The 23,482-nt window shown below is 40.5% G+C and overlaps 1 protein-coding gene across 2 annotated transcripts in view; it reads left to right on the forward strand.

The window, feature by feature from the left end:
- CCDC167 (coiled-coil domain containing 167) overlaps nt 1-23,482 on the forward strand; it is a 274,771-nt gene that overhangs the window by 96,309 nt on the left and 154,980 nt on the right. For both annotated transcript variants that reach the window (XM_044060336.1, XM_044060343.1), the window contains one exon: nt 345-397. In XM_044060336.1, the coding sequence (XP_043916271.1) occupies nt 345-397 (53 nt within the window). The remainder of the gene's footprint in view (nt 1-344; nt 398-23,482) is intronic.

Here is a 23,482-nt window from a genome sequence, read left to right on the forward strand (position 1 = left end):
CAGAACTTATTACAAATGCAAAGCACTTACTGTATGTCTGGAAATCACCATCTGCCCTTCCTGATGGAAACAAGTTGTCATGCTGCCTTCCAGCAATGCATGCAGCTATTTGAGATGACATTTGAAGTTTCCACATGGTGGCTTGTTGTACTACCACTGGAGGCATCTAAAGCTGTGTGTTGGTTTGCAAGTAAGAACTGGTCAAAATGAAGCATTTACCAAGCGTGACAGTAATAACCACATGTATTCTGTATTTGTTTGATTTGAATGTGTCATTTTTTTACTTTATGATGGCATTAGCTAACATTGTTCTGTTGTTAAATGTATTAACTTTTTGCTCATAGACAATCACTAGAAGAAGAGAAGTCAGTCCTGGAAACCAGAATCTCCAGATATGGTAATGGAATTAATTGTATATTGAATTTGTGCTTGTAGTTATCATGTGATAATGAGAGTCGTTATTGCACGTTGGCCAGCAGCTACATGACTGAGGTTCAGTACAACAAGTCTGCTGGATCTGTGACACAGAAATGTCTGCCCTGATTGCATCCCAGCCTACCTGACTTTAGCTAGTGAGAGCTAAACATGGAGGAATAGGAATGAACTGCTGATGGTCTGCTCACTCATCCTGAGGGTGGGGTGTTGGAATCCTGGCTGCAGGAGCACCACCTGGGAGATGGCTATGCACTGCAGATCCAGAACACAGGGGCTTCACCTGTGGGGTGTGCATTTGCCAAGGAGAGCTCATGTATTCTGGCTGGGGCATATGCATATGTAGAAGCACACACCCTAATTAGCTATGGCAGTGAGCTGTACTTACCAGCCAAAAAGGGGAAAGGAGGAGTACTCACATATAATGTCTTATATAAGAACATAGCATTGGTCTCCTGTGTTCTTGTTCCCGGTCACAACCTCACTTCTGCGAAAGTTCACTTTAACAGAAGTGAACTTTTGTGTAAGTGCATTTCACCGAAAACACCGCAGCACAGTGGAGGAAATGAAAAACAAGCTATGTCCTCCACTATGGTGCGATAGTCACGGACCTTAGGGTTAGGGCACGGGTTAGGGTAAGGGGATAGTTAGTAAAGCTATCCCCTTACCCTAGCCAATGCCCTAACCCTAAGGTTTGTGACTATCACACCATAGTGGAGGACATTGCTATGTCCTTCACTGCACTGCAGTCGTCACGGACCTTAGGCTTAGGGCACGGGTCATGGTAAGGGGACAGCCCTATGGGCTATCCCTTACTATGACCCGTGCCCTAACCCTAAGGTCCGTGAGTACTGCACGGAAGTTCAGTACAACACTCGTTCGTTGTACTGAATTTCTCTTAAGTGCACTTTCGATTAAGTGCACTTTTGCTGCAATGAGCATTCCATGCACTATTTCGAATTAGCGAAAATTCAATCTAGTGTATGGAACCCATATATATATATATATATATATATATATATATATATATATATATATATATATATATTTTTTTTTTTTTTTTAATTTATTTTTAAAGTCAGTCTATAAGTTTGAATAAAAATACATTGGAATGAAAGAAGTATAAACGAGAGCAAAACTAAAAGAAATGTTGTTTAGTGATTCAAGGGTTAACTTTCTGCTCACTGATATTGACTCTGGTACAAAAGTGACTTTAGTTAAAGCAACACCTTAGGAGGGTGTTAAGCATCCTATAACAATATTTAATTTGGCTAAGGTGGTGTTGTTGGATGGGTCACATGTGCACGGCTTTCTATACCCTACCTAGTAACTTCTTTTTTTTGTGGATCTGTTTTTGAGTCCTACTTTTGAACATTCCAATTTTCTTTTAGTTTTACAGCTCCATTGCCCAATGTCTGGTCACATATCCCATCTGGAAGTGATATATGCACAGACCAGATTTTGAAAAGTGTTGTAGGTGACCATTAATACTTTGCTGATGAGTGTAAATTAAATGTTGGATTCCATATGTGTGTGAAACAAATTGCTTGTGTGTATAAGCAGTATGAAAGCAAAGTTGTCGGTGACAGAAATAACCGTTAATGTGAATCTTGTGTGCATTACAATACATGAAGATTCTGCAAACAAGCAATGATGAAAACCATACCACAGTTTAAAATTTAGCAGATCTGCAATCAGGACAAACAAAATGATTTCTAACCCAGTTTTTTGCTTGGATGGAAAGTACTGTCCTAACAATATTATAAACTATTTCAGCATAGCTACCGCTGATATGTAGGGGTTGCCATTAACCCAGTGTTATATGCCAGTTGTAAGCAGGGCCAGATCCAGCATAAGGTAACATAGGTAGCGGCCTTGGATTCATTACTGTCTGGGTGGCCTAGCCCAGCCATAAAGCATAAAAAAAACTTAACTACTGCTTTAATCCTTGTTATAAAACATTGAATTGCTTAGCCAAACTATTGCTCTCCTTACTGCAGTGAACTGCTTCCTGTGACTTGACAGAGTCAAACCCTGTACATTCTTCCGTACCAACTGCCAATCTCCTTATCTGTTTTCAGTTTTGCTGAGTATATGCTTTTTCCTTATATCTGTGCTCTGTCCTTGAGCAAGTCACTTAACCAGACAGTGTTTAGGGGCAGCTTGAAATTTGGGTAGGCTCCTCAATGGTCCACTGGACTACAGACTAGTTATGGTGTAAAATAAACAAATTAAATGTATTGACCAGGGAAGTCTGACTGGGCAACTGTACATAAAGTAGCAAGGTTTCTTATACCAATTATATTAAAATAGTGCATAATAATATGTAATGGAAGGAAGCTGATTACAGTAAACAGGGGCATCGCCATATGAGCCATGCTGTTTTTATATGATCCTTGGTTTTCTTGTTCACTTGATAGTTGACTGTGTGTTTATTTAGCTGTGAGTAAATTGGATAGCATGAAGTCTTTTTATGTATATGAACACATTTTTAATATAGCTAGGTTTTTTTTTTTTTTTTTTTTTTTTTTGCAGGCATGCACTGTGTTTGAGCTACAACAGTTTCTCTAACACTTAGTGCAAGTGAGTAAGACAGTGAGCTGTTAAAGAGCTGCTTCCTGTAGTACAGGGATTGATTCCCTCAGCTTTCATTTGTCTTCTTTGTGACTCTGACCAGCTACTTCACCGGACAGTACTCCTGGGCTGTTCCTGAAAAGGGATACTCTGGTCTAGCTGGCTGCCCATGGCTGTTAGCAGATGTTATATGTGTGTCTTTTGGATTCCTGCCCCCTTCACATAGACTCTAATTAGTGCTTCACTAGGTGCTGTTTGATTATGAATCCCAGTACGTCTCTTGTAGTTTAAAGGGTTGTCAGATGCATTTTCACTATGTGTGTGTTTTAAGGGAAGCAAAGTTTCCTGTTTCTCATGCTAAGTGTGTTTTCTATGTGAGAGTGTTTTGTCATGTTTTGTTTAGCAAATGTTTGTCAGTGTTTTTGTTGTAAAATATGAAGTAAAAATTTTAAGTTAAGTACAAGTTTGTGATTACTGTAAAATTAAAATGGAAAATAATATGCTCAGTTGACGGATTTGAACATTTTTTTTTCTTGTAATCAGAGAGAGACAACCTAGTAATGGGATACTGGTATGGCTAGGGGGGCAGTTCATTACCCTGCCTAGGGCCCCATTTGACCATGATCCGGCTTGGAAGCCCTTATCAACTGATTGGAGGGGAGCATATGGGCTGCTGCAACAGTGATGAGGACTTGCATAAATTGCAAACTGCATGTCTTCACATGTTGAAAATTGACTTTTTAAAAGTTACACACCTTCTTTTGGGCAATTAAGTCAGGTCTTTGAGGACAGCTGTACTGCAGCATTATGTAGGCAGGCACTTCAACAGGCTGATAGCCACTGTAAGCATTGTGGAGAAATTGCTGTAGTGTTAAATGCTGGTGCATTGCAGTATCAGCAAAGCAGAATTTCTTCTTTAAGTTAAATATATATTTTTGTAATTGAAGAATATGAAATTGCTGTTTATTAGGTTACAGTTCTTAATTTAACCATGTTTAGCCAAGTAGTTGATGATGGACTACTGTTCACTCTGTCCTGATGGTATGTTGTATTTGGTAGTAAAAGTGCAGTAGTCACAGTTGAAAGTGTACGTCTAGACTACTGATGACATTTTTAACTTATTTATGAGAGTAAGAGCCAGGATCTACCTAGCCTAAGACTGGAAATGAATACTAATTACTCACTGACCATTTGTGAACCTCACTTACTTGAAATTCAGATTTGTCCATCTTATTGTGCTGCATTTCTGGGCATCAGAATAGTGCAGTCATTTCTAAAACAACATCCACACTTCAGATATGCTGCAGATGGTCAAAGTGAGCTGCAGTGTTTGATACCAACAGAAGAACATGAAGAATATAGATGCTTCTTTCTCCCTTGTCTGTCACACTGGAACTTCAGTAACTGATAGTGGAGAGTAGGGCATGAATTGAGGGAAAAGTGACCAAAACACAAACTTTTTTAAAATTAACCATTCAGATAAGGTGCATGAATGAAAACATATACCTCCCATCTCTTTAATTATTGTTAGAACAAATGACTGAATTATTGTCTGCTACAAGATCTTTGACTTTCTGCAGTCCTTGTATCAAGCTGGTTTGTCATTTTTGAATGGATTATTTCAAAACAGCAGGAGAGGCAGGTAGCATACTGAATGTGGCAACAGGCACATGGACACCTTCAGTAACTTTTGGCTCTGTTCTTCCAGGTATGTTGCATACGTCTTGCTGACTGATCAGATTTTGTGTAATTTAGCCTATCCTTATTTTCTGTTGTCAATTTGTCATCTTTCATTGGACTATGGCCATATTTCTTTTGCTGACAACGTGACTGATTTTATTTCTTTATTTTTTTTGTGCCTGCTATGGTTTAAACTGCCCCAGCAACAGACAGCTAACCAATAGGTGATGGGGACAGTTTGAGTGAAGTAATTTATTGTAGCCAGAGAAAATCAGTGTGTCATTTATTTATTTTACATTTGTTTACCAGGGGAGGTCTGACTGGGAACATAGCCCATTTTCAGTGGAGGCACAGGGAGAAAATCTCTAACACTTTACAACAACACATGATGTTTACAAAAAAGATGCAGTATATCAACATTAATTTACAAGTAATATTAAGCAGAAACAATATTTAATACAGATTAGACACGGTATTAGTATAAAGTTAAGGTGATTTACATTGTTAATATGTATTTTCTAGTATAGTAACTGTTGTCATATAGATTATCTTGTCAAATTATCTGATTGTGAGTTTTAGAAAGTAGTAGTAGTTGTAGCAGGTTATATTATCTGATGTAGAGAAAAAAGTGAGAGGGAGGATGTGGAGGAGAAGAAAGGGGTGAAAGTTTGAGAACAAGGAGTTTGTTTATGTAGGTTGGATATGATCTTGTAAAAATAAATAGCAGATAGTAAGGTAGGAAAGTGGGGAAGGTAGGAAATTTAGGGTTTAGCTGGGGGTGTGGCAATAACATATCCAGTTTTTGATCAGGTGGTCTTTACATAGCCTCTTGAATTATAATAGCTTTTTTGTTAATAAGATTAATTGAGGGATAACGTACAAGAGTTTGGAGATATATTTGATTCGGAAATATATAGAAGAGCTTTATTTGAGGAGCAGATGAGTTTGCAGGTGGTGGTAAGTTGGGTGTAGGTTAAATGGTGGGGTAGTTCTAGCCAGTTTACTTGTAATGGCTGCCAGCGATGGGCTCAATGAGGAGCATTGCTTGCAAACTTAGGAATTTTGTTATAGCAGGCCTCAAGGTTTGTTACTTCTGTTTTCTTTAGATTGGTCCATATGAGGGAGGCATATAATAAGGGGGGAAAGAAGCTGGGTTCTGGCTATTTCTTGTCTGGTAGTAGCCATGAGGAAAGGTTTAATTCTATAAAGAAAACCTAGTGCTATATGTGTCTTTTTGATGGCTTGAGCTAGTTTGTCGAATTTCATGTTATTATCTATTGTTACACCTAGTAGTTTAGGTTAGGACACTGTTGATATGGTAGTATTGCCTAATGAGTGTATTTGAAATGATGTAGGGGAGTCGAGGGATTTACCGGGATGGAACAACATGAGTTTAGTTTTATTTGGATTAAGTAATAATTGGGCATTAGATAGCCAATAGTCTACCGTTGAGAAGACTTTTTGTGTTTTTACTTGGAGATGTAGGGTTGCGGCAGAGCAAATGAGCGTAGAATCATCTGCATATCACATGATGGTGGCTCTATGTAGTTTATTGGTAAAAATAGTGCAGAGAAGGGGACCCAGGATTGAGCCCTGAGGGACTCCCATGGAAAAGAATAAGAGAGATAAGAAGTTGTGCTGCCATTTGACAGCAACTTAGTGATCGGTTATTGTTTGAAGCCAGGCTAGGGATGAGTGGCTAATTTTGAGAGAAGCTAGCTCTGTGAGGAGCTGCTTTGAAGAGATGTAAGAAAATGGATGATACAATTTTGCCATAATTTCTATGTTGGTGTATAGTATTTGTAAAGTTTAGAAGGGCAGTTGTACTGTGGTTAGGGTGGAAACCATTCTGTGCATCAGTTAGGAGGTTGTTAGGAGGTGAAAAAGCTGTGTGTGTATATGCATTTTTCTAGAATTTTGGCAAGTGGGGATAAGATTATTATGGGTCTCTAGTTAGAGATCTCAGTAGATTTCCCTCCTTTGTGCAGTGGGGAGATGTAAGATATTTTCTAGAGGTGTGGGATGTAGTGTTCTGAAATAGAGCGGTTGATCAGAATAGAGATTGGATAAGTGATATCTGCTGCTATTTTAAGGAATTCAGAAGGTAAATTGTCTGCTGCAAGGGAGGGTGGTTTAATTTTACAGAGTATTTTTATGGTGTTAGTTTGGATAGGCTTAAAGAAGAAAGTATCCTTAGTTTCTTTAAGAGGATTATGGATGGTCAGAGATCAGTTGCAGTGGTATTTGGAAAGAGAAAGTACTGAGCTAGTAAAGAATGAATTAAATTGCATAGCTATGCCATTTTGAATGTTAGCCACTGACGGGATTGGCATTGATTCTTGACTGGATTGCAAGAATTTTTAAGGCGGACCAGAATTTATGTGAATTATTTTGTTGCTTTGTTTGAATGTCACTGTAAAATGTTTTCTTGTCCCATTTTATCTGGCCTTTAGCTTTATTTCTAATCTTATAGTAGTGTTCAAGGTTGGTTTGGGTTTTGTTGATATACCATTGTGTCCAGGCTTTATCCCTAAGTTTCAGTAAGTTTTTAGTTTCTTTGTTAGCCATGGTGCATAGTTTGCTTTGGTTCTTATGGTTCTACATGGGGTTACTTTGTTTAGAATATTAAGGAATGTAGAGTTAAAGTATTCTACTACATTGTCTAGGGGTAGTGTTTTCAGTGAGGTCCAGCTGCAGTTGCGTAGTAGTGAGTTAAATATTTGAGGGTTAAGGTCTTTCTTGTTCCAAATTTGCCTAATGGCGGCATTTCTGGGGGGGAATGAAGGTGCTTTCTGAGAAGGTATGCCTGGAGATGGTCATTTATACTATCTGGGAGGCAGACAGAAAGTAAAGGCTGAGGTGTTTATTGGTTAATATCCAGTCCTGGGTAGATTGTCTTTTGGTGGCTTTACCTATTCTAGTTGGGGTTTGTATAATCTGTGTGAAACCGTGAAGGTTAATGACGTTTGTGTGGTTTTTGAATTTATATGTGTTCCAGTTAACATTAATGTCGGCCAGTATTATGGTTGTGGGAATGTTAGGGATATTTAGTGAAGTAAGTATTCAGTTGTTGCAGTGTTATTGCTTGGTGGAATATACATCTCTATGATGGTGAGGTATTGTTTAGGATTTATTTCAAGTTTAGTAAATAGTATTTCAGCATTGTTAAATGTTTGATTGCCTTGGTCTAAGTGTTCTAGCTTGAGGTTTGATTTGTAGAGAATGGCTTCTCCCCCTCTGCATTTGTTTGCTCTGTCCAGCCTATGTATATTGTAACCTGGTACTAGGATTACATTGTTATTGGTATCTGGTTTCTGCCAGGTTTCATTTAGGACAGCATTGTCAGGAGCACATAGTGATATGCTGGTGTATAGCTCATGTATCTTGTTGAGAATGCTTCTAAGGTTCATGTTGATTAGTAGGAGATCGGAGCTTCTGGCGGAGACATTTAATGGTGTATGGATGTGGGCTGAGGGATTGTTTGTGGTTTGCTGTGAGTTGGAATTAGGGCCAGCATTTGGGTGTATATCACTACAGAGATGTGTGTGAGATGATACGTTTCTGACTAGGAGTTTTATTTTTGAAGAAGTGGAACGTGGATAATTGTTGTATATACTTATAGTGAAAGTATCCAAAGTGTAGGGTGTCATAGAAGTTGGGGGCTATTTCAGAGTTTTGGGGTAGTATGTGGAGGGGATAATAATGTATGCTTGTTGGTGATGTATAAGTGTTTGGTATATGGTTGTGGTATGAAGTTAAATAATTGGTTAATATTAATAGAGTTAAGGCGACTGGGTGTAGGGAAACTAGTTTTGTATATTTGTTGTAGTGGGGAAACATTATTGATGTTGGTAGGTGTGGTTAATAGTAAAATGTAGTTAGATTTAGGTGTTTTTGTCTAGAGTAAGAATGGGAGGAAATTGAGTGACGAGCTCAGGAGGGGGTACTATGAGGAAGTGAGTGTATATGGAGGTGGAGTTTGTGGAGAAGTGGTTGGATTGGGTAGTTGTAATTGATGGGAATGTCTAGACAGAGATAAAGTTAGGTGTAGTGGTGTGGGTGGGGAATGGGGGTAGGGTAGGGTAGAGCAACAGAGTGAGCCTGAGCATAGCGCTCTGGACCAGGTCGCAGTTGACTGTAAAAACAATTGATGTTCATCTTGTTACACTGCTGCAGTCATTACACTTGGGTTATCCTGCTGTCAGGCGGTTCCCCAGTCGGCTTGAGTTCCAAAGTCTTGGTCCGGCATCGGTTGCTGTCGGCTCCTCCCTGACGTCAGTGCGACAGGGGTATATAAGATGCAGCCGACGCCATTTTCTTCAGTCTTTCTTGCCACGCGGTGCCCGAAGCAAAAGTAGTTTGCAAATGCCGGTCGGACGTCTCCTGAGATTTTCATTCTGAATCTAGAACCGAAGTCTTCTACAAAGCTAAGTACCCCGTTGGGGAAACTTTTTCTTGCCTCAGACCGATGTCAGTTAAAGTTAATAACTGTATTTCTTGTGTTGAAGGAATTAAATATTGTACATAGGTAGGAATAAAAAGAAAATTATTTTATTTGTATTCTAACAACACTTTGATTCAACATACAGATATGTATACATTACATGCAGTACACATATATTTTTATATTTAGAATATACGGGTAAATATTTTACAGTATTTTAGAAACAGGTTTTAATTCATGTGTTGTTTTGCATAGGACTGAGTGTTGATTTGTTTATTGTCTTCAATTAGACAAACTGATGAGGTATTATTCAATTAATTGTGTTACAAGGTGTATTTAAACGAGAGTATTTGTTGCTTGATTGTATTATCTGATGAAGTCAAGGTTGATGAAAACGTGTCTAAAAGAAGTTGTGGCGTTAATAAACTGTTTGGTGCTTCGTGACTAACTGTTTGGTGCTTCGTGATACCTTATTGTGAGCTTTTTCGTTGTGGTGGTAGTTTCCTGGACTGGTTTGCTGTACATTTTTTGAGAGTATTTCTTGTGGGAAGCAAATACCTCATAAGGATTTCTATTCTTATTGTATCCCATGCCTAGGCCCAGACCACAACATCACTGGTTGTCGGTTTTGTGCTAGGTTTAACAAGCGCACTATTAAACGTCGGTTTGATTTTGCCCAACATTATTTTGGTAGAAAATTCAATTATACCATGCCATCAGAACTTCCGACGACTGGAATACATAAAAAGCTCAAAGACAAGGATAGGCATCCGAGGCCCAAAACTGACAATGAAGCCTCTTCTAGGCCAGTCGTCGGTTCTCCGGTTTTCAGTGAGGCGCCTTCGTAGCCCCTGACGACTGCTTCTGTAGAACCACAGGCCGCCTCTGACTCCCATGTGGAGATGGCTGGGCCTTCGAACGCTCAAGTTATTCAGCCTACCGAAGCTAACCCTTCAGAGGGATCCGGAGTAGCTGAGCTGCCCGCAGCTTCAGAGGGTGTTTTCAGACCTACTCAGTTAAGCATTAAGCCCTCTGCTAAGTCTAAACCAGCTTTAAAATCAAAGAAACAAATACAGCATTCTCCAGCACAGGCCTCCATGCCTAAGAAACAAATGCTGAAAATGGCTGAAGACCTAATCATTCTGATCAAGGGGTCCCATCCCCCTCCTGATAAAAGGCCTAGACAGGATGCAGACTATGACTCATCCGACCAGGTGTCCATCTCTTTAGATTCATCCTCAGACCTAGGATATTCTTTACCCCCTTATGAGGATTCTGATGCTGAGGAGTCATTTCCATCAGCCTCTCCGCCTGAGGACTACTCCTTTGGGGAAACCTTGCATACCATGAGGGAGCATTTCCATTGGAAGGCTAGGATTACTTAGAATCCAAGAAAAGGCTTAGAGACTTCCTTTTATTACTTCAACACAGACCCCTTGCTATTCCGCCAGTGTTAGATATTGTGGATGATGTGTATACTGAATCCATCTTAAATCCTGATTCCTTACCTCCAGCCCCAGTTAAACCTGACAGATACTACAGAGTCCCTGACTCACACAAATATCTGTACAAAAGCCCTGTTGCTGACCCTGAAACTATTTCTCAGAGACCCAAAGGAGTTAAGGCCTCATCAGCCAAGAATCCAGTTCCCTCTGACAGAGATTCCAGAGCATTAGACAGATGGGGAAAGAAAGTATATACGTCTGCAACTTTAGCAATGAGAGCCTTAAATTGCCAGTTTCACATGCTAAAATATCAGCAATTTTTACTGTCTCAGTTGAAACAAAAAATGCTTCCAGATTCAGATCCTCCTACTTTTAAAGAAATACAGGATTTATTGCATGCAGCTGAACAGGTGGGAAAACATACTTTGCAATGTGGTTTTGATTCTTTAGAGGCCTCCTGTAGAGCAGCAGTTACAGGCTCTGTCATTAGAAGACATGCTTGGTTAAAAGAGCATACGTTACGAGATCATGTTAAAGCAAAATTATTAGATGCACCTTTGCAGCAGGATGTGTTATTTGGAGTTAAGGCAGAAGAGGTATTAACGAAAATGGAGGATAAGGCAAAATCTATGCAAACGGTGAAGGATTTCTTACAGGTTCAGCCTCCTAGATTTAGCAGAAACTGGCCAACTAAGAACTGGTCCTTTCTAGTTACAGACAGACCTCAAAGGAGCAGATACAGATGTCCAAGAGGTAGAGGTCAACCACAAGGTCCTTACAGGCCTCGACAATGGGTTGCATCAGGCCAGAAAGAAGAAGACAGGCCCCAACCATATAAAAAGCAGCCCCAATGACTTCCCACTACAGCTGCCAAGCAACTCTCTCTTGGCAGCCCCCTTGGGAAAAAAACTGGCACTTTTCTATCACAATTGGCATATGATCACCAAAGACAAATGGGTTCTTAACATTGTATCTCAAGGTTACAGGTTCCACTTTCACACTCTGCCAAGGTTAAAAGGAATGCCAAATCTGCCACTGAATCAATGGGCAGAGGCTCAAAAACAAATTACAGCACTCATGGATATGAGAGCTATTCAAAAGGTACCACCACAGGAGCAAGGACAAGGATTTTACTCAAAACTCTTTCTGGTTCCCAGAAAGGATAAAGCCTGGAGGCCCATTCTGGATCTTTCTTCTCTAAACACTTACCTGGATGTTCCGAAATTCAAAATGTTGACACTACAGCAGCTTCTTCCCATGCTGGGCAAGAAAGCTTGGCTCGTGACATTGGACCTCAAGGAGGCATACCTGCATGTCCCTATCAGACAAAACTGCAGAAGATACCTCAGATTCATAGCTGGTTCAATGCACTATCAATTCTCTGCACTGTCCTTTGGCTTATCTACTGCGCCCAGGGTCTTCACAAAGTGCCTGGCACCAGTAATTGCATTTTGCAGACAGAAAGGAATTCAAATTTATCAATACCTGGACGACTGCCTGATTCAAGCAGAGAGCAAGGACATTCTTCTAAGGCATCTGGCGTTTGTAAAAAAAGTTATTAAGTTGCCTGGGGTACACAGTAAATGAAAATACATCAAAACTAGTTCCCTCACAAGGGGTAATATTCCTGGGTGCCAGCTTGAACACAACAGCCCAGATGGCTTATCTCACGCCAGACAAGCAAGGACAACTGACTCAGTACTTTCAATTGATGGCAACAAAGACCCAACTCCCTGCAAGAAAAATTCTGCAGGCCTTGGGTTACATGGCATCTTGCACACTACTAATTCCATATGCCAGACTGCATATGAGGAAACTACAATGGTACCTAAAGAATGTATGGTCTCAACACTGTCAAAGTTTGGAAACAGTTATACCACTAATTCCTTGCCTTCAACAGGAGTTTCACTGGTGGGCTCAAGCTTGTCACCTCAACAAGGGACAGCCTTTTACTCGACCCACAGCCAGGCAAACACTGACAACAGATGCATCGGATTACGCCTGGGGAGCACACATGGCAGGCAACTGTATTCAGGGCAAGTGGCCCGCAGAACAAAGGCATCTTCACATCAATCAAAAAGAGATGCCAGCTGTACAAAATTCCCTTATAGCTTTCAAGGGACCTGCTGCATCCAGGACAACTACTACTAAAGACAGACAACACTACAGTTATGTGGTACATAAACAAGCAAGGGGGCACTCACTCCTACTCCCTCTGCAGGCAAGCCATGACCTTGTGGAACACAGCTCTAAACTGTCAAGTTCATCTGCAAGCACAATTCCTACCAGGAGAGAAAAACACACTGGCAGAAACATCATGGATTCCCACGAATGGGAATTGAATCCACAAATATTCAGAATGATAACACAGAAGTGGTGGAGCCCGGACATAGATCTGTTTGCATCCCCAATGAACTGCCAGCTACAGAAATTCTGCACAAGGAGTTACCATCCACAAGCATGGAAAGTGGATGCCCTCTCATTCAGCTGGAAAAACCTACAAGTATACGCTTTCCCACCACTACCTCCCCTGCCAAAGGTACTCATAAAAGCCAGGCAAGAAGAGCCAAAGATGATCCTGATTGCACCAGACTGGCCACGCCAGCACTGGTACCCAATCTTAAAGAACTTAGCACAAGGACCACCCTGGATTTTGCCACAAATCCCACATACGCTGACTCAGCACAACAATCAGATACTACACAGCCAGCTAAAGACCTTAAACCTAGCTGCATGGAAGATTCCTTAGTCAAGCAAGCAATGCCACTCTCCAAAGCTGTTATGGATGTCATTCTGGATGCCAGAAGGCCTAGTACCAGGAAAGCCTATTTGGTTAAATGGAAGAGATTCTGTGCCTAGAACGAAGCTCACAGCCTTGACCCTCATGTCCCAAACATTCCTCAGATACTACAATATTTAACTGATATGCTGGACAAAGGCCTCTCCTTCTCGTCCATCAAGATCCACACCTCTGCCATCTCTGCTCATTACAACATGGATCCACCAATTTTCTCTAATCCTTTGCTAAGACAGTACCTCAGAGGGGCTAAAAACATAAGACCGCCCCGTAGAGCACCTACTCCAACTTGGGCCCTCAACTTTGTTTTGGAAAAATTAACTTTACCTCCTTTTGAGCCAGCTAACACAGCAGAATTAAAATAGATCTCTTGGAAAACTGCTCTGCTCCTGGCGATAACATCAGCACGAAGAGTTTCAGAATTACAGGCACTAATGGCAGTGGAACCTTTCCTCATTTTCCACCAGGACAGGGTGTCTTTAAGAACTAACCCTACGTTTATGCCAAAGGTGGTATCCAGTGTGGCTCTAAACCAAACTATTCATTTGCCAACTTTTTATGCAAAACCACAGAATAAAGGGGAAAGACTACTGCATTCCTTGGACATTCACAGACAGTTACGCTTCTACTTGGACAAAACCAAATCTTTCAGGAAATCTGAGCAATTATTGGTAGCATATGCTGCAGGAGCACAGGGAAAAGCCATTTCAAAACAGACTATTTCAAAATGGATAGAACATTGTATATGTTTCTGCTATACACACCATGGGAAACCTGTACCTAGCAGCATTAGATCCCACTCTACTAGGGCAACAGCCACTTCAACTGCCTACCTCAGAGGAGTACCTACCAAGGATATTTTGGAAGCAGCAACTTGGAGTTCTGTACATACCTTCACCAAGCATTACCATCTGCCTCTATACTCTAAATCCAGAGCTGGCTTCACCACTGCAGTGCTGCAGGGCCTTATAGCCACCCCTAATGCCTTATAGAACCAGCCACCCTACGTCAGCTTTGGGATTCTACTCAAGTGTAATGACTGCAGCAGTGTAACATGATGAACATAGTACAGTTTTGTACTTACCATAAATGTAGATGTTCAAGTGTTGACACTGCTGCAGTCCAGGTTACCCTCTCTCCTTCCCCTCTTACTTGCTGGTACGTACCCAAGTCTTCTACCCTTTACTACCTATGGGGAGTATTTGCTGGTAGCTGAAAGTTGTTGTTTGCTTTTCTTAAGTATATTTTATTAGCAATTTGAACTGCCTACCTATTTGGGGGCACCTGACATCTGGGGCAAGAAAAACTGAAGAAAATGGCGTAGGCTGCATCTTCTATACCCCTGTCGCACTGACGTCAGGGAGGAGGCGACAGCAACTGACGCCAGACCAAGACTTTGGAACTCAGGCCGACTGGGGAACCGCCTGACGGCAGGATAACCCAAGTGTAATGACTGCAGCAGTGTATACACTCGAACATCTACATTTATGGTAGGTACAAAACTGTACTTTCTACTTTTGCAAGTAAAAAAGAAACAGTGTGTGAAAGGGATGGTTTAAAGGGAAGGGGAAGGCAGAACAGTAAATAAAAAGTAGAGGAACTAAGGAGAGGAATAGTACAGTTATGCAGATTTAGATGTCAACAGGAGGGGTGAGTGCAGAGGTATGTCTCAGTGATACTGCAGGCAACCATTCAGAAACAGATGAATTACACGACAAAGTATATATGAGTGACATACATTAAATTAAATTCTGATTGTTGCAGAAATGTAGTGGCAGGTTTCTGCTGGGGAGTAAAGTTGTCGAGCTGGACAGTGGTGTAGCTTATGTTCTATTCAGTAGTTTTTACCAGGGCTTACAGCCTAGGAATGGAAGGGGGAGAAAGGAGAGGTGAGTTAGGTGCCAGAGGTGACCATAAAAGCTAGACTACATCAATTTAGAGTAAGACAGGAAGAGAGACAGGGTTGAGAAATATGAGTTTGGAGAAAAGCTGTTATTCCTGTGGGTTAGTGAGTCAACCAGAAAGAAGGGCAGGGGGTTACTCCGAATAGCTAGCAGTATGGAAGGAACAGAGAGAGGCTGTTAAGCAAGTAGTACAACATTCAATACAGCAAAGCACGTGTAGCAGCAGACATTAAAATGCAGTGTAATTGCAATACCAAAACCAGTGCTACCATATCAATTTAGAAATCTTAACAGTGCATTTGTAAACATTATCAATTTAGGAATATTAACAGTGCAGTTGAAAAACTAAATCCGCTAGTACTGCCAAACATCAAATTAGAAATGTTAACAGCAGAAATAACTTGCACATTTGTGTGAAATATGTGCCTATTAACAGGTATTCATTGATACTAGCATAGATATGCAATCAAAGCTGTAATTTAAACCTTACATAAAAAAATTATAGGAATGTCCGCTATTATCCAGACTGAAACTGTTAACACTGCTGCCTTAAACTGAAAGGTGCGTGTAGTTCAAACAACCACATATTGGACAGTATCAAGGCCAGTAAGCCTGACACAGACTTTGTGTACCAAGCCTTCTCCAAACCCATTTTCTTGTTTTATAGGACAGGACAAAACTGGTACATGTAAGGTAAGCTTCTTGACCTGGAGGGATGAAGCCCTATCTATGCCCCAGATTACAATGATTCATGTAGAATTCAGGAATTTGACCGATCTGAACAAGGAATGTGTAGCCAAAGTTGTCACACCCATCCCAGTGTTGAAGGAGTCTATATCCAAACTATAGAAACACCTCTAGGAAGGCCTAATACTGCACTGCAGTATACATGGACTTGTGGAGGGTAAATGATCCTGACTGGAATAGCTAGAAACTGCTTTGTGCCTGCTGGCCAATAGAAGAAAGTCGTTAAGAGTTTCATAAATCTCGTACTCTTCCGTAGGATTGACTTCCAGTTCTGGATTTTTATGTTGTCCTATGTTAGAAGCTGGGATGACCATATTTGCCATTTGGAGGCATGGCTTGATGATGATTATTGAGACTAGAGCCAAAACAAATGAATAATATCAAAAACGTATATTGTTTCCATTGCCACAAGTTACTCTTCAGAGGTTATTTGTAGAATTAAGAAGCTTTGTTCTGCAGTTCTACACTCAAATTGATAACAGAGCTTCCTGTGAGAATTTTTTTTTTTAATTTTTTTGCACACCATTTCATGCAGCTTTGTAACACACTTTAACTTACAGGTAGGCCTGTATATTTAACCTTCTTCCAGTAGTGTCTCTTGCAGTTGTTACTGCTCTCAGTCCTTCTAACAATGATATCAACCCAGAAATATCTAATCTTATTTTGAGGAGTGGTTTTGCAGCATTAAAACGTATGATGTCCTTCCATGTCACTGTTGCAGTATTATTTACAATAGGGATCCCCTTCCAAGGGCAGCCCGACATCTGGCCCAGTATGCCAAAGTCTTTTGGTGGTTAAGGGTATGCTGTACATCACATGTATGCTTCCTGTGCACAGTATAGGGTATAAAGGTGACATCTGCACATATCATCCTCAAGACATCTTTGCCACCCATCTGATTGCCATCTTCGATCATTGGTCTAAATGCCCATTCATCAGCTGGTTTCTACCACTTTCAGATAAGTGCTCCATTGAGGTTTTTGATTTTATTATCTTACGTCTGCCTTGTTTATGGTTGTTGGGTTTCATGTCAACCGGAAAGGGGAAATGCCAGTGCTGGAGACAGGTTCTCCATATAGATCATCACAAGTAATGTTTGTTCTATTTAGGTGCTTCCCACAACCATATGTCTTACAAGATTTGCCAGTCCTTTGTCCCTAAGATGTTGCAGAAGCAGCTTTCTTCCTTCACTATTTACCCAGAGAACCAACAACTTAAATTGTTGGCTAAAGATACCATCAAAGGATCTTCCTGTTCTGACGGCTAGTTGTCTACGAAGAAAAAGGTCAAAAGAGTCCAGTCAGAGTCCAGAGTAAAACTTCCACCAGATAGCTCTGTTGAGGCTGGTGAAAGCCTGGAGGATAATCCGGTATCTTTTTCAGATTCCTCTGCCATGACCACTTCAGAGGCCAGCATGACTCTCCTATTGAGGAGATTTTATTTGATGATACTTAGGGTTACCACCTGTCCCACGTTGCGAGGGACAGTCCCTCTTTGGGCAGTTGTGTCCTGCAAAACAATTGTAAAAATGGCAAATGTCCTGAGATTTTAGGACAAAATTATTTCCTATATTTTATGTAATAGTTTCATAAAACAGTTATTCTGTATCTGAAACACAAAAATGTTATAAGAAGCAGAATAAGCAGCTAAAGTGCTACAAGAATAAGCTTTTATTTAAGCAAAAAAGTGAAGTTCTGTACTTTGTACTGGCCGTGAGTATATTTCGGCCTGCAAAATCTGATATTTGTACCGAAAATGTCCCACTTTGGGCATTTAAAAAGGTGGCAACCCTGGTGATACTGTTTCCAGAATGATGGAATTTTTAAAATGGGACTGTGCTCAAGTGTCTGATGTTCATAAGAAGTACTATGAACTTCAACAGATGGAGTCTCCAAGACTCTCTGCTGTTGCTTCTGTTCTTGCTGCCTTGCTAGATTCCTTTTTCACTGCTTCTCAGGCTCCTGACTCTCAACCCTCTGCTCCCAAAAAACCTGATGGGTTTTATAAAGTGCCTGAGGACTGCAAGTTTCTTTGTGTCCCCCTGCTGACCCATTTGTGGTGTCTGCGGCTTCTGATAAGCCTTCCAGTAAATTGCTACCATCTGCTAAGGATAACAGGACCATGGAGAGACTGGGTAAGAAGGTGTATACTTCTGCTACCCTAGCCTTTAGAGCTGTTAACTATCATACACATATGATTAGGTATGTTTTGGCTGTTCTCTCTCATGCTTGTTTAGCTATTTCTTATCTCCTTGACTCTGAGGGGAAGGTCTCTGCTCTTGCTTTGCTTAGGACGTCCTCCCAAGTAGCTCGCCATTCCCTTAAATGCAGCTATGATACAGCTGATGCTTTATCTAGGGCTGCTGCTTTTGGATCTGTTTTGAGGAGTTATTCTTGGCTCAGAGTGTAGCCTTTACCAAGGCTAAACTGATGGATGCTACTTTGGATAATAAGCATTTGTTTGGTGTTGCTGCTGCTGCAGAGTTGTTTAAGTCCCTGCAAGAAAAGGGCAAGGCCTTACAGGAGTTGAAGCATATTTTTGTTCCCCTGTGCCCAAGTATCAGAAGAATTATCGTAATAAGCCTGCCTTTGTTTGTAGACAGTCTCGCCCTCCCTCCAAAGGTAAAAAGGGTGGTAGAAGGGCTCTGCCTGCTAAGGCTACCCAAACTCCTACTCAGAATCCTGCTGTTTTGAAATAATCCATTCTGTTTGAGAAAAGGTCACCCAAGACTCTTGGGTTCTTTCCATAATTCGCCAGGGTTTTATGTGGTTTGGAACTTCAGTGATGCATTCATCAGTTGTCCATCAACCCAGGACTCCCTTTTCAGCTTCCACTCCCCTCAAAGGAACTTTTTACAGATGCCTCTGACGTCGGATGGGGGCCTCCTTCAGCCCTCTTAAAGTACAGGCCCTTTGGTTGCATCAACAAAAGAAAGACCACATCAGTATCAAAGAGAGAAAAGGCTCTTCAGGCCTTTCAATATCTTTTCCTTCTAGGGCTCCTTAAGATTCTCACAGACAATACCACAGTGATGTGCTATGTCAACAAGCAAGGAGGGACAAGGTCTTATCTCCTATGCAGATTAGTCTTTCAGGTTTGGGATCTGGCTATCCAGTGTCAGGTGATTCTTCAGGCAGTTTACATTCCCTCAGATCAGAACATATTGGCAGATATTCTGAACAGGTCCATAACACTATCCCATGAGTGGATGCTTCACAGGAATGTGTTTCTGGACATTGTCCATCAGTGGGGTACTCCTCAAATAGATTTATTTGCTTCCCCTCTGAACAGACAACTTCTTCTGTTTTGTGCCAGAGTCCCATGCCGTCTGGCCTGGAAGGTGGACGCTCTCTCTCTCTTGAAAGGAGATGGTTCTTCATGCCTTCCCTCCCCTTCCTCTCATTCTGAAAGTCGTATTAAAGACAAAACAGGATTCTCCCAAAATATTGCTGGTGACTCTCTTTTAGCCAGGCAACATTGGTTCCCTCTTCTTCTACATCTTTCCAAGGGGCAGTCATCACAAGTTACCTCACGTGGTGGACCTACTCACACAAGACAAGAGATCTGTCATCCATCCCCAACAGTTCTTAACTGACATTGTGGGTGATAGGGTTTTAATCCCCCACAGACACATTTTTTTTCTGAGAATGAGCTTTGGTTCCTGCAGGAGGCCAGGAAACCTACTACTGGAAAATCTTGCTTATCCAAATGGAAGAAGTTTTCTGTTTGGTGTCTTTCTCGTAACCTGATCCACTTACTGTGAATGCTCTTTTGGTTCTCTCTTATTTGTATGAATTGCTCAATGTTGGGTTGGCATATTCTGATGTTAAGGCCCACCTTTCGATATCTCTGCTTGTCTGCCTTTGACTCCCCCGTTAGCCTCTAGATTTGAAGCCAGTTTCTGAAAGGCGTCCTTCATATTAGGCCTCCCAGGAAGCCTGTCCCTCCTTCCTGGGACCTTAATTTTGTTTTTTACAGCATTGTTCTTGGAAGACCGTTCTTCTTCTAGCCCTTACTTCTGCCAGATGGGTGTTTGAGCTGCAAGACCTTATGGCTGTTCCTCCTTTTTTAGTTTTCCATAAGGATGGGGTGTCCCTTCGTACTAATCCTTCTTTATGCCCAACGTGCTTAATAAGTTATCTCTTAATCAGTCTTTTCATTTGTTCACTTTTTTCTCATCTCTGGAGTCTGCTAGTGAGAAGATTTTGCACACCTTGGATTTGCATAGACAACTCTGGAATTATTTGGATAAAACTAAGGCTTTTCATAAATCTGAAAAGCTTTTTGTTTCTTTTCATCCTAGGTCTTTAAGTTTGGCTATTTCCAAGCAAACTTTTTCTTCTTGGACATCTAAAGGCATTTCATTTTGCAATTCTTTTCATGGGAAGAGCCTTCCTTCTTCTGTTAAAGCTCATTCCACTAGGGCTGCGTCTTCTTCTGGTGCTTTTTTCCAAGGGTTTGGATACTAATTGTTATTCATGTGGCAGCAACCTGGACTTCTGTGCATACCTTTACTAAGTACTATTAAGTTGGATGTGATTTATAGGGCCAGAGCTGGCTTTACCTGGGCCATTCTCCATGGCTTCCTAGAGGACTGTACTGGCCCTTCCTCCTCCCAGTCTTATTCCTGAGCTTTTGCACTCTTCCTGTTGTAAGGAATACTACAGCAGTGATATGGAAGGACATCGTACGGTTGTGTAAAATCTTACCAGAACAGTAGACGTCATTCTCTTCACTGCTGCAGTATTCACCCTCTCGTCCTTTTTTCCTTCTGGATCTACTTGTTGCCTACTAGTATCCTTAGACTGTCATTCCTACTGGGGCTTTTCAGTTCTGGGGATGGTACATCTTGATGTCACCTTTATGCCCTACGCCATGCACAGGGAGCATATATGTGACATATAACATGCCCTTAACCAAAAAGCTTTGGTATACTGGCCAGACGTTGGGCCGCCCTTGGCAGGGGATCCCAATTGTAAAGAATACTGCAACAGTGAAGAGAAAGACATCAACGGTTATGGTAAGATTTTACACAACTGTACTTTCTTCTTACCTTTGTCAATTATTTTTTTGACATGTATTATTCCAGCAGTTCGAATGTCACAGGGCAAGATTGCATATTTTGTTATTCGGTCTTTACCATTATATGACTCAAAACCAGTTAAGCAATATAGTTTTGTTGTGGTAGCTACAATGTATTAATGGGTTGTGCCCCTGTCCACGCAATCCTTCAACAGAGCCTTTGCCACTGACCAGCTTTACCCTGTGTATAAAGTCAGCATTACCTAATGGCATCTTCAGTCCTTATTGCGTGAGAGCATTAGCCGTTAGTCACTCTGCTGCAATATCTGCTAGTCAGACTTCTGAGGAATGATGAGTACTGTACCAAGTCCTGATTTCTTGTGATGGTTACGTCTCTTTTTTTTTGGTACTTTATTAATCATTAAGCTACCATTCAAAAAACATATATACAAATGTAATGGCATGGTCCATATATGTTACATAGGTCAAAATAATTGATTATGATCCGTTATGAATAACCATCATTCAGTTTTGTAGTCCATAATTTTACTTCTCCTATTCTTTACTATTCTTTGATACTACAGTAGTCATAATTGCTGTAGCCTTTATAGTATATTTTATATTTAGTAACATGGGCATCCTCTTTCACAGTCATAAACGTCATGTTAAAACTTACTAATTAGTTCCATTCCTTCTGTAAAGTATATGCATAACAGTAAAGGTGGATGCATTTCTTTATTTGTACAAATCCTTAATCTATGTTATTATACTTGGCCATATTCTGTTCAGCTCATCTGTGTTTAATTTTGTCTGATTCCTATTCCACAACCTGCCTGCTTGCCAGATTTTCCTTTTTATTCTTTCTCATAATTTTAAATAATTAATATAAATTCTGTGCTTCCCATAAATGTCCTTCAAAATATTCAGTCAGAATACAGGTAAACCATGCCCAACTTTTTTCTCCAAAACAATACAGTACTGAGAAAAAAACACTCTGTCTCCTGTGCTATTCCCTTTTGTTCTACTCATGTTTCCTGTTTTATATGATGTCCACATTTAACTTTATATATAACTAGTTGCATCATCTAAAACTAAGTGAGTGACATGCCTTATTCCACAGCTCTTCATAACCTTGTGTTGTGAACACCATTAAATATCTGTCATCTATTCAGCCTGACTGTCAGTGTCTCGCCTCAGCTTCTTACTAGCAAGTAGCACAATCCAACATCACAACAAACAAGGAAAAGGCTGATTCATACAGATCTGTAAGTTTGTTGCAGCCCTTCCACCTTTTCAACTTGGAAACTAGTAATGCTTCACTGTCAGGGCCAGCCTTTGGTCAACTGATGCTTGCCCCCCCCCCCCCCCACACACACACACACACACATCAGCTGGTGTTCCCATCTTGTTCTACTTGTGCAATCCAGATTCCTTTTTTTCTAATTTTTTCTCACATGTTGTTACTGTTCAGTTTTTCCTGTTTTCATTCAACACATTTTAAAGAAACAATTTCTTTACTACAAAAAATAAACATAAGTACTGGAAAAGGGCCCATGCTAGATCAGTGCCCTAGGGGGCCGCCTAGTTGACCTATGCCTAAGTCTGCCTATGATCACTGCTCATCACTATAAGTCATAGCATTCAAGGGTCATTTACACACAAACAACTTAAACATCCATCCAGTGTTCATCAGACAGGATAGAGGGAGCTTCCTTATGATTAAACTATCAAAAGTCGTAATATTGTCTAATCTCCACCTCTTTGACTAAGTCTATAAAAGCCTTTTACATTTTTACCATTCCCAATAACATTTCACCTATATTTGACTCATGCACTGTCGAATTCCAACAGTATATTGTATTGCATTACCTTGTAACATGTTCTTACTCCCAGTCTATTATAAAATACTAGTTCAAATAAGACATGTTATGACTAAATGTAAAATATATATAACTTCACATTTCTTCCTAATTTCAAACTATAATGCAATTAGCGTATAAGTAAATATGTTTTTAGTTTTGCCTGTCATAAAGAGTACACAGTTTTCATACTATGCCAGTGTGACTAATAAATTAACTTTATGAAACTACACAGCAGAAATGAATAACAAATTAACTTTGTGTAACTAAACAGAAATAAGGGTTTACTATCGCTGCTCACTAGTAGCATAATCACTCTCTAAAATAAAAAAAAGTGGGTGGACAAACATAAGACGAGTATAAATTGTGTTGGCTGATATCGTTATTCGTATGCTAATCCCCATTAAAAGACATGACAGTTTCCCACTTATCCTTTGTCAACTTACTCTGATAACAAATTATCGGTGATTACCAAAATTATGTAAATCTTCAGTAATATCATTCCCGTATGTAATCCCTGGAATTCTCTAACCACAGAGCATACTTACAAAAAGAGGGGGTGGCAATGGGTACGTCAA

The sequence above is a fragment of the Protopterus annectens genome, chromosome 1.part0, assembly GCF_019279795.1.
Source record: "Protopterus annectens isolate FY-2018-M chromosome 1.part0, PAN1.0, whole genome shotgun sequence".
NCBI classification, from domain to species: domain Eukaryota; kingdom Metazoa; phylum Chordata; order Ceratodontiformes; family Protopteridae; genus Protopterus; species Protopterus annectens.